Genomic DNA, 16,698 nt, shown 5'->3' on the forward strand with positions numbered 1-16,698 from the left:
CTGCCTAAGCAGGCAGGAGTTGCACAGATCTATTGGAATGATTCATAGTTTGCATATGTCACGTGTACTTACTGATTTTAACCCTTCCTTGGGAAAACAGCAACCTCTCTGCCAGGGAATGTTTTACAATGCCACCAAAAGGCTTCCCATTGGGATAGGTTTTGCCCAAACCTGCCTACACCTGGGTCCCATTGTTCAACGGGGTACTCAGGCAGCACCATCACGTAGAACTGTTATTATGTGATTTAAAACTCAAACAAAATACTTTCAAGTTAGTGACTATGATATCAGTGCAAGATAATGATTAAACCAGCAGCTCAAAACAAAGCTGAACAGGTCTGACAGTTTAGAGCAGTTTTTTCTACTTTGATACACTGTTAACAACTTTCGCTGTCATTCCTCAACTCTGCTCCCTCCCTGGGAGTGGGGAGACCACAGGGTCAGTACCACCGCTGCAAAGCCTGAAACGGGTGGGGTAACGAGAGGACCCCACGGATAAAAGCAGGTAACACCGAGCAGTCAGATAGCACTGGCCATAGAACTTCTGGAAACAGCCCACTGGGTGGGGGGACAGCAGCAATAAAAGCTAAGGTTTTAAATCAATACACACAAGTAGGTGTCCAAAGTCAAGACGTGACTAGCTGAGAACTGAGAGGAAAGAGATAGAGGTATGAAGGTAAGAAAGGCGTGTTGAAAGCTGCTTGCTTTCTTGTTTATTCAACGGGGGGGGGGGGGGGTTTGTTGTATGGCAAATTAAGCAACAGCAAAGTACCATGATCTTGCATCATCCTCCCCCTTCCCCTAAACCTTTCAGGAAGAGATTTAATGGAATGAAAAATTTCTAGGTAATATTTCATGAAATGGCCTCGCGTAGTTTTATGGTGTCAGAAATTCTACTTACAAACATGCACACAAGCATAAGACGCTCTGAGGAAATGGGCTGTTGTGCCTTTTAAGCATCGTTTTTAAGAGTTAAACTCTACCAACCTATAACTTATCTCCAAGAAAAACTTCAGTAACAAAATGCAGCGTTCCATACTCTTAATTTCTGAATGCATTAGACTTCTTTTGAGCATTCTCTAATTAGCAGTCTAACAAAAACCTTCAGTGTTGAAAGAATCCAACTAACAGAGAAAAAACTTTTTTCCCCTCACATAGCTCTTCTTTTAAAGAGCTACAGAGTTGTTATTGTATGGAAATGGAAGGAGATACTTTTGATCAGATGCCCCAAGAACTGGGTGTTTCTTACATTTTTAAAGAAACAGAAAAAAGTTCAATTTATTCTGACACAGTTATGGATAATGCTTCACGAACAATGGAGACCCTGCATCCAGGGTTGAATTTTAAGACTATACATTTTTATGCCATTTAATCTAAGCTCTATATTTCAAACATCTGCGCATTTGCAAGTGCAGCTCTGCTTGATGCAGTACAGGGATTCTTCATGAGGCACATTGCTATTTTAGATGGTTCCAGGCTCTGTCTGATTCGGTAGCCCCCCCGAAATAGCAATCAGAGAGCTCTGGACTGTAGCTGCCATGCAAGTTAGTCAGCAGTCCCTCCACCTAAACAGGATAGGTAGAGCAGAACTGAAATTTCACCAACCTTCTGGTATATTGCCTGTCACAAACTGGGAGGAGATGCACGACCAGATTCAACCCAACATGCACAGAGGGCAGCTTTCTTACAGCTTGCTGCAAGAACTTCTTACGCATGTATGTGACTTGAAGGATCTCAAAATTCACTAGAGAATATAGGCCACATTTTTACTAGACCTCTCCTGAAAAGAGTGAGATGTTATGCCCAACTCACCATTTCCGTCCTTAGAAGACTGTGAAACTGCTGATTTGAGACTATCTGCAACACTAAATTTAGTATCTTCTGGCTACCACATGAACATACTGCTGGGCATTTAAATATACTCAGCATCTAAACTGTTGCTTAGAGTTATACTTCAATTAACATAATGGCAAAATGTTTTAGAAGATAATCAGATGTGGTTTCACCATCAAATTCAAATAGTTCAAGATTTTGCCACCCCTGCAGCTGAAATGCAGGAAATGACTGTATGTTTTCCTGCTTGAGCTCCATACCAAAAGTGGCTGAGTTCTGCAGCTGCCAGGAGACTGACAGACTACGCAGTCAAACTTAGTTTCCTTAGAAAATTCATCTAAAAATAACTGAGGTCTGAAAAAATTTGATTATGTTTTAAGAAAATTTGTAGGAATACTGCTTTATTAAAATGCACCTGCATAGTAATTACATAGAAGAAACATCCTCAGAAACACCCCTGACTGGACACTGCAAGGACTGGGTAGATTATTTCACAATACAGTTTTTTATTTTCACCCCTCCTCACCAAAAGCATAATATGCTGACCTCTGCCTTCATCTGTGCAGGGGGTGTGTGTGAGGAGGGTTATTCTACTTTATTAAAATGGACTGCTTCTAGCCCTTCTATTCTGGTAAGTAAAATAATCCACCGAAACCTCAGAGGACCCCATTACATCAGCCAACCAAAGCTGGAGAACACTCAACAAGTCTAAAGGACAGAGTTTTCAAAAGCTGCAAGAAATTGTGCAGCAAAGTCACGTTGAGGCTTTTCTGATTCAAGTGAGATTTCAGCTGTATGAAAAACACAAGCCACTATTAAAAACAATTTAGAAGACATAAATCAACTTCCCAATAGATGAAGGACTACATTAGCCATAGAAGAGTACCAATTTCAAAGAGCATGCTGCCACAGACAAGATCTCCTGCCTGTGGGTGCACACAGAACGGACCAAGAAAGCCTGGGCTCCCTGCGAAGCACACCAGCTTGTTCTCTTCACTTCTCTTCTAGGGCTCCCCAGAATATGATGCTCTGTAGGACTCCACACAAACTTCCCAGCTGGCAAATGCTCACCACTGTATTTTAATTAAATAATAGCATGTGGGTTACACACGGGCTCTATTTACTGCTTTCTCTGGTGTATCCAGGTATCTTTTTATAACTATCAGCCTACAGAACATAGCTCAAACCAGACAGATGTTCTATAATTGCCTCCCAGCCACTTCAGTCCAGCAGTCTTTCTGGCTGAGCAAGGGGTTGTTTCTGAACAAGAACAGCACAAGACGATCTTCTGCCCTTGAAAAATACTAGTGTTTATCTCATGCTGCTGCCACCCTGGATGTGCAGTTTCAGAACACAGCACACATTGCTAGCCAGTACTGCATGACTAATTACCACAGTAGCAAATGGGACCTCGTTATTCAAACATTGCTGGATACTTTTATTAACATCTATTCCACCTACAAGTCAAAAATACAATCCTGCACAAAGAAGTAACAATGCCTATTTTTCCCTCATTCAGTAGAAAACAGAATTCTGTTGTTGCACTGTATTTTCTAAAAGCTGCTTTCAGCTAATTTTGAGCTTTACCTGTTCTCAAATACAGATAATTATGCTAGTGACTGTATAAGATTGGAAGGTCAAATTAAAAACAGGCCTGCATGTAGCAGAGCACATAATACACACACTATGAGAGGCAGGTGGAACTTGCAGCACAGCCTCATGATGAGTGCGAGACGTTCAAGTCCACAGGGTCTTTAGCAATGGTTGAGTCCCCCATCACCACCTCCCTTCTGGCAGCACTAGCATGCACAGAACTGGGAAGGCAATCCAGACCTATCAAAAGGATACTGGGGATTAGTTTTCACCTAGACTGGATCACTGAATGATCCTTTGTCAGCAAGGAAGATGCGACAGAGATGGATGGGCGAGATTAGTTTAAACTAACTGCAAAAACAATGTCTCTGCTTTTCCCTTGTGGGACCCTCAGTCAGAAACCCATTCTTCTGATGCTTATCTGCCTCACATCCCACTGCTCCACTTAAGATCGCCATTATTAATAATTCATGCATTTCTTAAATATCTTCTGTGAGTACAAACAAATATCATGACCAAGTACTTGCAAAGATCACGACAGCTTCAATTCCATCTCGGGCCTCTTAGTTTGTCCATCTCAATTACACTGAGTCTTCAGCAACCACCGAGAAGCAAAGCCTGCCCTTGTAAGGCTGTTCTGGTCTTGCATTCCACATCAACTCTCTTTCTGTTTCATTAGTAAGAGAACTTAATTTAACCTGTTGTGTTTGACATTATGGACTATTTAAAGACACAGCGCTGTACTGAGCTTAGCTATATGGCTCCAAACTCAATTATTCCTTGGGTTCTTCAGACACTGCAAACCAACTTATGTTTTTTATATCCTCCTTATTTTTGCCTCTGCATTCTCTATTTTGCCATCTGAATTGTCATGTTCAAAGAAGGACTAGCAAGCATTCCTAACTACAGGCTGAATATCTTACATGTAACATCCCATAATAAAAGCTTTTACCATGTCACCTTCAAATTCTCATTTAAAGTGAAAAAGAAGCGTGTGAATACTGAAATACCAAGTAATATTCTCAAGGCTTCCCTGATGATCTGCCAGTTCGCAACAGTCCTGCTCCCCCAACGAACTGTTCCCAATCGCCCCACTGCCCCCGCAGGTCAGCAGGGCCTGGGCAACACAAAAGCCCAACAGCTGGAACAAAGGTTTTGGGGTTTTTCCCTTTCATTCCAAACCAAGACCAACTGAACTGCTTTAAAGTAGTCTTAACTTGGGGAAAAACATAATTTGGTAAGAGCCTGGGCAGATACAGTATGTTTTGCTTTCCACATACAAAGAACAAAACTATGTATTAAGTTGGTGTCTTTAAAATGCTCCCATCCACTTGCCAGTTCTCACACGCCCCTTTCTCTCCAAAAGCACTTGCTCTTACACAAACAAAAAAGCCAGATCCCCGGGGTACACTTTGTAGAATATCTGGATTTGGGGAAATGTGAAAAATGCACAAGTTTCAGTGCGGTTATCAGATTTATGGGTAAAAACTGTCTACATTTGTCTGCCAGGTTAAATCTCACTTCACTGGCAAGAAGTCAGACTTACAGAATTACAGGCACTTCCTCTGTAACTGTCAGTGAGTTGTCACAACTGTTCATAGAACAGTCTTACTGCACAAAGTCTTTCATTTTGATCTTTGTTCCTAGCACATAGCAATCTTTTCACTTAAGCAAAAAAAAAAATTAAGACAGAGCATAAGTTAAACGAAAGGCTTACATTTATGTCCATGAACAAAAGACTGGAATTACTCAGGCTCCTGCACCTGTTTATACCTGACGGAGTTCAAGACCTAGCATAATTTCAAATCCATACCAAGCTGCTTGGTGCATGGGTGTGGGAGACTGCTGTGACATGCATCATTTAGGGGAAATAGAAATCAATCCCTTGGTCCAATCAAGGTCTGTTCTGACTGAGGAGAAGGAGGTGATACAATTCACACCACAGCATCCATCTCTATCTCAAAGCCAGCAGTCCAGACGAGGATCTGCAGCAGGCTAGGCACCTTTTCTACAGCTCCACATCCTTCAGACTCGCCCCTTCCCTGTATGGTTCCATCACACAGGGCATCATCAGCTGTGACGCACGTACCCAGTATGCCCATGTGGGAACAAATTTATGAGGCAGGCCCTAACAAAACCAACGCTGCTGCGCAGGTACTCTGAAGACAACAAAAACCTCGGTTCGTCTCTAATCTTTACACAGTATCACATATACCATCACAAGATAATTGACCTTACATGGACTCTAAGCCAATCGTTGAGGTAAGTTTGCTCCTTACTCCATCCTTCTTCCCATTTGCTGTACATAGCTTTCCCACCCCTCAAATCTAAGACCCCCCACGAAACATAACACAGCCAAAGATGAAAGGGCTTAGTGGTTTTATCTGCTTTGGCTTGGTCTTTTTTTCTTTTTCATGGTGGTACAATAAATACCATTCATTCAGATGGCTAGACTGTTTCACCTGCCACAGTAACCATAAGCAGTATCTGGTGAAAAGAAAAAGGGGGGGGACACACACGGACGGACAGGGGGGGACACGGGCGGGGGAAGAGTTGAATGGACGGAGTGTTTTAGCACAAGGACTTTGTACAGTGTCTGTATACACTGAAATCTCTTTTGTAACCTGAAGCAAAAGGTATCTCAATATCTCAATATTTACACTAAATATTTATTTTCTATTTCTACTTTTGTTTCCTGCTGAAACTAAGCAAATTAACCTCACTATACAGTGTTCATTTATGCTTATTCAGAATTTAAGACAACTTGCATAGAACTTGACATTAAAGGCGCTCCCCTCGTACAGACAGCCACCTACAAAAGAGACTGAAATTCCATTTCCAGGCTTTATTCTTGTATTAGGTTATTTTAAAAGCTCACAGAGTCCTCACAAACCAGTCAGCAAGGAAAGACTGCAGTAGCAACAGATTCTGCATCAACCCTCGTAAAGTTTACACAAGCACACATTAATACAAGAGACTTTTAAAGAAAGGTGCTAACACACTTCATAAAGTGCCTCATCAATGTAGTCCATGGCTTTTTAAACAGAGTAATAACCTCAGAGTAATGCTTATTTCTTAAAGAAGTAATACATTTCCATTGTGGGAAACAATTACATTTTTAAATTCAGTGCCAGCGGCTTTGCAGGCATATACTTTTAATTTATTCCTCCAGACTGAAGAGGAAAATGAAATTTTATGATACTTATGCATCATAACTGCGGGAAGGCCTATGTCATAAAACTGTCTTTGTAATTTGCCTCTGAAATCTGAGTCTGATCTGATCTGGAGCAAGACACAAGGATTCTTTATTTATCATCCGGTCAAATTTGCTTCAGGATGACCCTCGCTAAGAAACTATTTTGTGTCCCTTAGAAGACACCACACTCCCCAGTACACAAGTGTCCGCACAGACCATGTCACATTAGGACAAACTCATCACAGTCTCGTCTCCTACCCCACAACGTTACGGAATGGTGTCCAGGCAAGCTCTAGAAGACTGAATCACTTTGACAGCTGGCAGTTGAAAGCAAATTATAGCACCTGCACGCTGCACATCCTTATTCCACAGCTACCTTATTCTTGAAGTTCCCCTGCAGTGTTGCTAACAAGAGCTGAACTCACTCAGCTGCCGTCATGCTACCCTGCCTACTCCAGCTGAAACATCCAGGGTAAGGAGAAAATGATCCAAAACAGCCCAACTCCCAGGCACAGAAGGGAAGGGGAAGGCTTTATTCTCGGCCTTGCTGTGTGCTAACCTGACAATCCTCTCAAAGGACAAAAAGCATTATACAAATAATCATGTTTTACAGCAAGCTTAACAGAGTCCCTTGTGCAGGGTCAGAAAAGCAACATGAATGTTCCCTGCCACAGAAAGCGACTTCAGGGAGGAAACTAGCAACTTCCCTGCAGACCTACAGCACAGGTTTTGCCACTTGCCCAATATAAATAAATATGCTTTGCCAAGGTTTCACAAACAACCAAACAGTTCATAGTCACTGCATGTATATTCTGGAATATCAGCTATGAGAAGACAATAAAAAGGAACATGGAAAGACAAAACAAGAGAAATACATCCTTTCTCCAGGTCTCGTAGAGAGAGACTTGGTTAGACTACAGGAAGGGCAAAATGGCAGTGAGATTTTAAAAAAAAAAGTGAAAGAAGAAACAAAACCCCCAAACTCCTCAGGTACAACTGTCATCTTACAGCATCACTGGAACTTCCCTGGCCAGGTAAAGGAACAGGTGTGAGCCGTTCCCAGATCAGCGTGCAAAGGGATAGCAGACACACCGCTCCTCGGGCTTGGTGCTGGCTGAGCACTGCTGCCAAGTGAAGCCAATGCTCAGCGCTGATAAAAACAGAGCTTACATTAGACAGGGCCTCCTTCCTCGCCTGCAGCCCAATTCCTCTCCCCCCGTCCCCCACTGCAGAGTACAAGTTTTGTTTCCAAAGGTCTCTGCAAGCAGCGTATCCCCGGTCTGGGGAGCGGGAAGGAACTTTTTTTCACCCTATTCTGTATCACTTGTCTTGACTATGGGTATTCCAACTTTCTCACTCTGTATACAGTCGTCTGCAGTAGGAATGATTCGGAGTTAGAAGCATGAAAACAAGCAGAAAAATGCATCTGGTGCTCAGGAAATAAAGGTTAAAACAGCCAACTCTAAAGAGAAACAGAGGATTCAGAAGCAAGTACAAGGGAGGTCCTTGACACTCTATAACCTCAAAAAGGTGGCAGGAACATTAAAGGGGTAAACATCTCATACCTACCTAGGGGTAGTTTATCAAAGCTGAAGCTTATGCCTGAACCTGGATTCCCAACTCACCCACACCTTATGACAAATAAAACATTCTCCAGGGAACACAATGAGAGTTGTCCAACATAACACTGTGAAAACAGCAAAAAGCTGTTGAAGTGTTGCGTGTGCAGCTGATTAAACTTCTGTCTGCAAGGTTCCAAACCATTTTATACACAAAGAGCTACTACTTTTAACATCTTTTCTTCTTCAATCTTAAAAAAGAAAATAGAGTGACCCAGTCTGATCAATAAATTTGAAACACAGTTAGACATGCCCACACTTCAAACAAGACAAAGAAGAGGTTAGAAATTTTGCTGGGACATCATCTTTCCCACTCTCACGCAAGAAGCATGTTAGTGCATATGAAATGAAGCTTTTTATCACAGAGAAACATTTTGCAATGTTTACTAAAGAAGGTCAGATACCGAATGCATTTAATCTGCCTGCAAGTCCACCCCATAGCCTGACTTTTTTCACCAGAACACTTGGTCCCCAGCTGTTGTCCACACTCTGCCCGCTTTTGTAAGCTCTCGTCCACAGCCCCCTCTCTGCTACCACCACCGTTCCCAACACGTTTCATAACACATGGCTTATATCCATTCTTTAGAGTATGAATCTTTGAGGGTAGATTTGTCCTACTGTTTCTGTAAAAGATACGTAACGCTCATGTACATTGTAAGAACAAAACAACAGAAAACCCACAGCACTATCACCTCAGTAAGATAAAATTCTGTACCTTACGTTCTCATTTAACAAAAGTCACATTTAAGTATGATACTTGCATTTCTTACAGATTTCAATCAAAAAATGATAACAGAAGGGGCAAGAACAGGGGAAAGCTGAGGCACAGCGTGAATTTTATTTTATTAAGTTCCAAATGCGTATGAACGCTGCACTTTCCTCCAAATTAAGCAATATTAGAGAAACCAGATAAGAAGAAAAAAAAAAAAAACACACCACCTTAAATTTGCACTCCTGGTTTTCCTTACAGAATTACACTTGTGAGAAAAGACAGCACATTGATAATTTTCATGACTGAACACTCCACATACTTGTTTATACCTGCCAAAATATCATTCTAATACCATGGTCATCCTTGATGGGATCAGTGAAAAACTGCAATTTCCCATTTCATTTGTAATCAAATTAGAAAGCCAGCCATCCTTTCCTCTGCACAAAGTTCTGCACACTTTTACACCCGTATGTAGTTGTTCTGAGATTAATAAAAATCTGTAAACAAAGCTAATTGTGAAATATAACTTTTAATGTAAGGCTTTTAAACAATTTAAGTTTAAATATGATTACCAGTAATAATTGCAACAACTAGAGCACCAAAACAGTTTTTCAGAAAATATTAGTTCTTTTGTCCCCCAGACTATGTTTTTCTTGAACATAAAGGCCTGGTTAAACATCCTGAACATGCATAGTTTTTGTACCTTGAATTGTTTCAGTGTGAAACAAAGCCATCGACATTAAAGCTGAGGGAACAAGCTAAAAATATACCATGTCGTTTGAAAGCCCATGTACATAATCATTCAGCGCTTCCCTTCCATCTCAGTGGAGGAGGAAAAACTGAAAAACACCACAGAAACAGGAAATTCCTACAGCACAAATATTCTGGAAAGTACTAAAAACATTTTCTTTACATTTGTTTACATCAAAAGGATTATGCCAAGCAAAAGATGGATAGTTACAGTTTTTTCCATTTACACGAATAAAAATCCACCACAAAGAAAGTTTTGTTGATAAACATGACATACAAATACTAGACATTCCCTCCAATGTGGGCTGAAAACTCCAAACAAATTATCTACACACTTAGCAATAAGCTAAGCCCTGGCTTTTGTATCACTTAAGAAAGATGCTATGGAAAACGAGGAGCTATCTTACAGTAGGGGAGATATCTGATGTCAGCTAGAAACACAATGTCAAACTTACCCATAAGAAAAGGAAGCTATTTGCACAGTGAAATGAAAATAGCAGCATGTAAACAAATACAAAGCAGGCTGAACACCACCTGCTCCCTGCAAACGTGCCCAGGCATTCTCAGGAGCAGTTCTGTTGTTTTGACCAAATACAGAGTCTCAACAGGCAACTGATTCAATTTTCCCCGAGGTCCCAATCTGCAGTTAGGGAATCTCCCCAGGATGCCAGGCAGCCACAGGGTAAAAGCTTCAGCCTGCAAAGGATCTCCTTGCACCAGGGAGGCAAAACAAAGCAGTACCATAGCCAGGGCTCTTATGTTAAGCCAAACATGGAAACCGTTATTTCTCCATCATTTGATGCAATGGACCCTCACATGTTAAACACAGGTAGCTGCAAAACATCTTTAACTGAGACTTCCTGAAGACAGAATGTGGCCTAAAATATCTCCAACGGGCAAACTTTTCCCACAAGGCAAAGAAGGTAAGTGAAGTGAAAGAACACAAACATGGAAACATGCTAGTTCTGCTCAAAACGACAACGGGAAGAAGAGGGATTGGGAAATCACTTGTTCCCGTGAGAATGAGTCAAATTATGTGCAAACAAGAAGGGACAAACCAATATGGAGAGACATTCAAAGTATTTCCTTCTTTTTGACTGATACAGAGTTTTACTGTCATTTCAGACCTGCATACGAGCAGTCATTCAAACCCCTCCTCCCCAACACCCTTCTGCAAAGGCATCGAAATCCCACTTCAGGGATAACACCAGATCCACCAATTTCCTTCCATCTCCTTAAAATTTCACCATGAAATTCTGATTCATCTCGCTAAATGTCGTCTGAGCAGTTCTGTAGCATTCCACCTCAGCCAGCATCTCACTTTCCGTCAGAGGCAGGCAGCCCCGGTGCGGTACGTGGGCTGGATGGGGTTTGTCATCCCCACCCTCTAACAGCAGGAGTCCCCTTACACGAGAACAGCTCTTGTACACAGCTGAGCTTTCGGGGAAGCAGGATTTGGCCCCCACACATTACATTTGTTAAGCAGGTTCTAGTTGTCAGAGAACACCTCCTCATATCTCACAAGTTTTAGTGTTGCTTTGTAGCACTGTACCTGAAGCCAGGGTCCATGTCAGTGTGCTCCCAAGCCTCAGGCAGCACGAGCAATTCAAAACACAGCAAACGCATGCGGGAGAATTTCAAGAAGTGACAGACAGACTGCATGCTATACTGGGGAACGATATGTTCTCCAAAGAGTTAGATTTGGTCCAAAACACACTGCTCGCTTAAAACAGTCAGTAAATGCCAAGTTTACTATTTTTTAAGTAGTGTGTTTCTGTCATCCTTTTCGAAGAGATAAAATACAAAACTTTTTATTGCCATCTGCCTGGAGAGATTTGGTAGAATTTCTCTTTCTCACAGATTACCTTTTCTCAGGTAATCTCCAACTACTGAAGGTTCAAATCTGATTTTTCAGAATGCAAAGAACACTCCGAAGGAACAGCATGCTTTTTTGTGCAAGGGCTTTCCTTCTTCAAAGAGTAGTTACAAAAAGCTGGGAGGTAAAACTGCATCTTAAATCATTTTGGCTGTTCCCAGCATAATCACAGGCTGCCAAACAACTGTCTAAACCACCTTCCCACTGCACAGCTGGGAAGCACTGAGCACCTGATTGTTCCTTCCATTTTCTCCCTACAAAACAGTATTCCACACATCTTTCATTTACATTAGACGCTTCTTGATCACAGTAAGTAGAACAAATATCAGGTATAAGTTTATGCAATACGTCCTTCATCCATTTTTACCTTGCAACATGCCATTTTTATGAAGAAAGCAATAGCATTTATTTGCCATTGCTGTGTAACACTGCATGCATACATGGTTGCTTTATTTGTTGGACTCTTTGCTCTTGCTGCCGCCTCCTCCTCCCACGCACATCGGCCCCACGTCACCTGACGGAGGGTGGCTGCACAGCCCAGCCATACAACGACCCGATGCTCCCACGTTCCCCGGGATGTGGTCAGTGCACTGGTGGGGGACCACAAGCCAGCTGACCCCAGGCTTGCACCGAGCTACAGCCAGCCAACACACTTCTGGAGCCCAGAGCAGCGGTGTGGTACAAGAACAGCCATGTGACTCTGCAGAAGGCTACACCTTAAATTGCTTATCAGGGTCATTGTTACAGGTGTGGCCTTTTTTAATAGTTTTTAGATTAAGTGCATTATTTCCTGCATGGTCTGGAACTCTGTGGAGCCAAAAGGTTGATTTCTGAAATTCCTTCTGCTTTCTCAACTAGATTTGCTGTATTTCCCACCCTGAACTGTGAAATGCTGCTGAATTATGGAACAAATGCACAAGCAAATCCCGTCTCACTTGGCATCTGCAATCTCCAACCCTAGCAATCAAACCTCGTCAAATATGTCCTGTGGTTAGCAAATAACCTATACTGCCCTCCTTAATGCAGCAGGTATTTATTAGCCTCAACCATGAATCATGAAACCAAACACTACATCTTTTCCCAGCTTCATTTAGGCTTAAGATCTGCCTTAAGTTACTTTTTAAGAGAGGCTTTGCACTGCAGTACAAAGTCCAGTCATATCTCGACGAAAGGCCACTACAAAGAACTACTTTCACCATGCTCAAGTTGCTCTCTAAAATGCTGTTTCCTTTCAGTACAGTAAACACGCACTGGCTGTATGAACAACTCACAACTGCTGAAAGAACAGGAACAATAGTGGGAACTTGGCTGTCTCCCAGCATTCGCAGCATGGACAACAGCATGGGAAAGCAGGAACTGAGTCAAAACAACTTTAGATCAAAACATTAGTGGACAGGCAGTGATGTTACCTCTCCCTCGTATGTGTAAGTGAGATTTAACCATCCACTTTAGCCTCGTATCAGAAGCGTATTCACTACTTCGGACTCAAATTAAAAAGGAGAGGGGCAAGGGCAGACAGTCCCCCAGTTCCAGCTGCTCTGAGCCCGCAATGACACAGTCATTACAAAAAGAATTACCAGGTCTACAAATGGTTACATCTTACTGAATGCAAATCTTATTGTACCACATTAACCTAGAATGCACTATTTCATAAAAGCAATTCATGGTAAATTAAACTTAATACCACACCTAATTATAACAAACTGTCTTGGATTATGTACTGCTTCCCTTGCTCTGGAGCTCGAGAGGACGAGTGGCCTCACGCCAGCACGCCAGCCTCCCGCAGCTGAACAGCACTCTCTCGTGTTCCCGCAGGGAACCGGCTTCCTCAGCCACCTTTGTTTTGCCTGCTTGCTCTTAGCAGTGACACAGAAGTTAGAATTCCTCTTCAGAGCAGCATTCAGGAATTAGGAAAATGCCTTCTGAACAGATTTTTCCCTGCAACAGGCTGTATTTACTCAGAGTATTTGAAAGGAAGGTTTAGCTGCCGACATCAGCACAGCAGATATACCTCAGACACTACCTGGGTGTGAGAGATTTTTAAGTCTTTGGAAAAAATGCATGCCTGAACTGCAATTGCCCCATCATCAGAAGTGAACCCCGCAACAGAATAGCAGCAGACGCTGACTACAGGAAATCCCCAGGCAGCACACACAAAGGGATGCCACACAACACCGACACAGGATGCCTTCCCTCCCCTAAAGCAGGGATAACCATTACACGTGGCGAGCAGACCAATGATTACGGTTTCCTTCCATCACCCCTCAAAATGCTGTTGCAGTGACATGCCGCGGCACCACGGCTATTATCGAGCTGCCACTTCCTTTGCAATCACCTGATAAAGAAGTATCAAAATCACTCTTAAAAGGTAGTAATTAAAACCTCGTCAAAACAAACTTTAGATCTTACTTCTTACTTAAATACCCCAATTTTATTTTGATTTTGTAATTATCATTTAATGACCGTCAATAAAGAATAAGAAGGTCTTTTTAAGCCATCACAGTGCTGCAGGGTAACGTTATTTAAAACATGCCATTTTCTTTTGAATGCTTTCAGGATGTAGCATTTGTTTGCTGTTTCAACAAAGATGAGCGCCAGACTGAGAAGAAACAACTCATCAAGAACGGTACCTAGCATGTTCAGGAAACTCACCACCAACATCCATACCAGAAGGCCTAAACTGAGCAACAAGCCTGCATATTTCCATTTTCACTGTGTATTACAGTATGATGTATGTGCAACACAGAGCTACAAGCTTTATGAGAGAACCTCTGCTGCTGTGGTCTCCTACAGGCTTTCTGGAACTTCATTTTGTTAAAGCAGAGCCAAGGCCACTCCTAGACCATATCTACAATGTTTTTGTTTTTTCAAGGCATCTTCAGCCACTCACCTGCCCCAGATGCTCTTCCTGTCACACTCAGTTGAAACTAACAAAACTAGTCATTTTATGATGCGTCAGGGTTTATACACCTACCACACACACGGGAGGGGGGGCCGGATCTATACCAGGCCAACACCTAGCTGGCAAGAGAAAGACCACATATAATCTAGAGATCACAGTGCACTCTCATATAAGGGGGTAGCTGCTGTCAGCTCTTCCAGCTGTCTTTTCTTGTCTACTGACATTATCTGTCTCATCTGGATTGAACAGCGATCACATAGCTCTTCATGGAGCCTCAGGGGTTTGATTGTTGATTGCCTCTGATACCACAGCAGCACAGCCGGAGGCCCCGCCAGCACTCTGAGCCAGGTCCCTCACTAAGCATCAAACCAGCCAGGACCATTCTGAAGGTGGCTGTGACTGAAGTCACAGCTGGTTCCCAACTGAGGTACCAAACACTGCATCTAGGACAGCTCACATACTGACACCAACCCTCCTCTCCCTCCAAGTACTACAGGGCCTGGTCAAAATCAGCCAGGGCTCCTATTTTTTTTCTTCAGCACCTATTCTGGAACAGATCCACAGTTTTCCTATCTCTTGCCAGCTCTGCCCCCACCACAAGTCTGGCCTCCACTCACCAAGCTGGCTTACGTTACCTAGTCCTACTTGTAACACTGATCACTGTTTATCAGTGTGCTCCTACAGTAACCTCAGATACACCAAAAAAAGAGATTACATCATTGAAACTGGAGCACCCCACAATATGCCTTAGGGCAGAGCAAAAAATTGCTCACAACTTTGAGATGGCTAAGGACAGGAACAGAACCATCTGAAAGCACTCCACTAGTGGCTGTGTCTACCAGCAAGCCAAAAAAGCTGGTTATTGGATGAAGGGCATCACAAGGGAACAGGAAACCTCCTTCCTGTGGCTGCATACCTGGCATGCTGACCAGCTCGACAGTGTGGCTGATGCAAGCAGCTGGACAGCAGACTACTGAGCTGCACTTAAAGGGCTTCTGACGCAAGTCAGACCTAAAGATGTCTTGTATCAGCTGCAGCAAAGCTCCTCACCAGCTGGAAAAGGGTGATAAATACCCCATGTACTCTGGAAAATACTCAAATATAATAAATCTAGCATATGGTCACTGAAAGACTGGCACTTGAATACATAATTAGAATAATCAACCAATTAAAGATGATGAAAAGATCACAGCTAGGCAGAAGGTACATGCCAGAGCAGAGAAGGAAGTGATGACGGGGAACACAGAGACCTATGATTCAGTCTGAATTTCAGCTGCTGAACTACAGACCACCACAACGCATTTGGCAATTAGTCTGCAGCGCTCTGCTTTATGCTTATCTGAGCATTTGACTGAAGGGGTCCAAAGAACAAATATATGTAACTGAATGTATGGCTGAAAGCAACTCCGTGAGTTTGGATTCCAGGTTGATGGAAAAGGTAGCAAAAGGAATCAGTGGTGACACCAACTGGATGGTAAACAGCCAGCCCTGAAAACGCTAGGAAGAGGAGCACAACCACCAGCCTATGGAAAAACACAGGCTAAGGCAGGACCAACCACAGGCAGTCCTACCAAGGGCTGCAGACAGACCCCTCTCACCAGCAAAAGCCTGGTAGTACACCATATAGGCAATATCTCACTCCATCTATAATCTCAATAGCCAGAATCAAAGAAGGATCAATACACTGCTGGAGTCACAAAACCACAAGCTTCTGAGAAATCTCTCCCACAATGAGCACATTTGCAGTATGAAGAGACGATTTACTGAGAGTGAATCAAACACGGAGTGGTGTTTAAGAGTCCTGCTCTTCCCCTTCTCAAAAAAATATCAACCAATTTGACCAAAACCAGCCTGTGTTATCACACCAGCCAGGAACTTCTGGATTCTTGAACAGCCACCCTGAAGACTCATGAAAGCCTTATGCAGAAATCTGCAAGCCTCTATCAACACTTTTGGCTTTCCTCTTTTATTGTTCATTTTCTCAGCGAGTTGGCACAGCTGCAGCAATAGTTCTCAGTAGCTCTTGTCAGTCCATCTCCTGTCATGAAAAAAATCTGATGCTCAGTCTTCCCTAGGAACCTACTTCTCAGTAATCCCTGTTTCAGTGTTACACGTCACACAAAAGAAGACACCAGCCAAGAAAGAGCTGCAATATTTCAGAGTCCTGGGGCATGCCTCATTAAGAGTGCAAGTGATCCAGGTTTGATAGGCTTGCTG

The 16,698-nt window shown here is 42.7% G+C and overlaps 1 protein-coding gene across 3 annotated transcripts in view; it reads right to left on the minus strand.

Annotated features, from left to right (window-relative positions):
* The window catches only part of KIAA1671 (KIAA1671 ortholog), an 87,251-nt gene that overhangs the window by 30,358 nt on the left and 40,195 nt on the right, over nt 1-16,698 (minus strand). The window contains exon 1 of one of the 3 annotated variants that reach the window (XM_075110606.1): nt 11,947-11,976. The exons of the other annotated variants lie outside the window; for them this stretch is intronic. Within the exon in view, the coding sequence (XP_074966707.1) occupies nt 11,947-11,961 (15 nt within the window). The 5' untranslated portion in view covers nt 11,962-11,976. Of the gene's footprint in view, nt 1-11,946; nt 11,977-16,698 lie in introns of those variants that run through there. 3 annotated transcript variants of the gene reach the window in all.

Source organism: Phalacrocorax aristotelis, chromosome 15, assembly GCF_949628215.1.
Source record: "Phalacrocorax aristotelis chromosome 15, bGulAri2.1, whole genome shotgun sequence".
Lineage (NCBI taxonomy): Eukaryota > Metazoa > Chordata > Aves > Suliformes > Phalacrocoracidae > Phalacrocorax > Phalacrocorax aristotelis.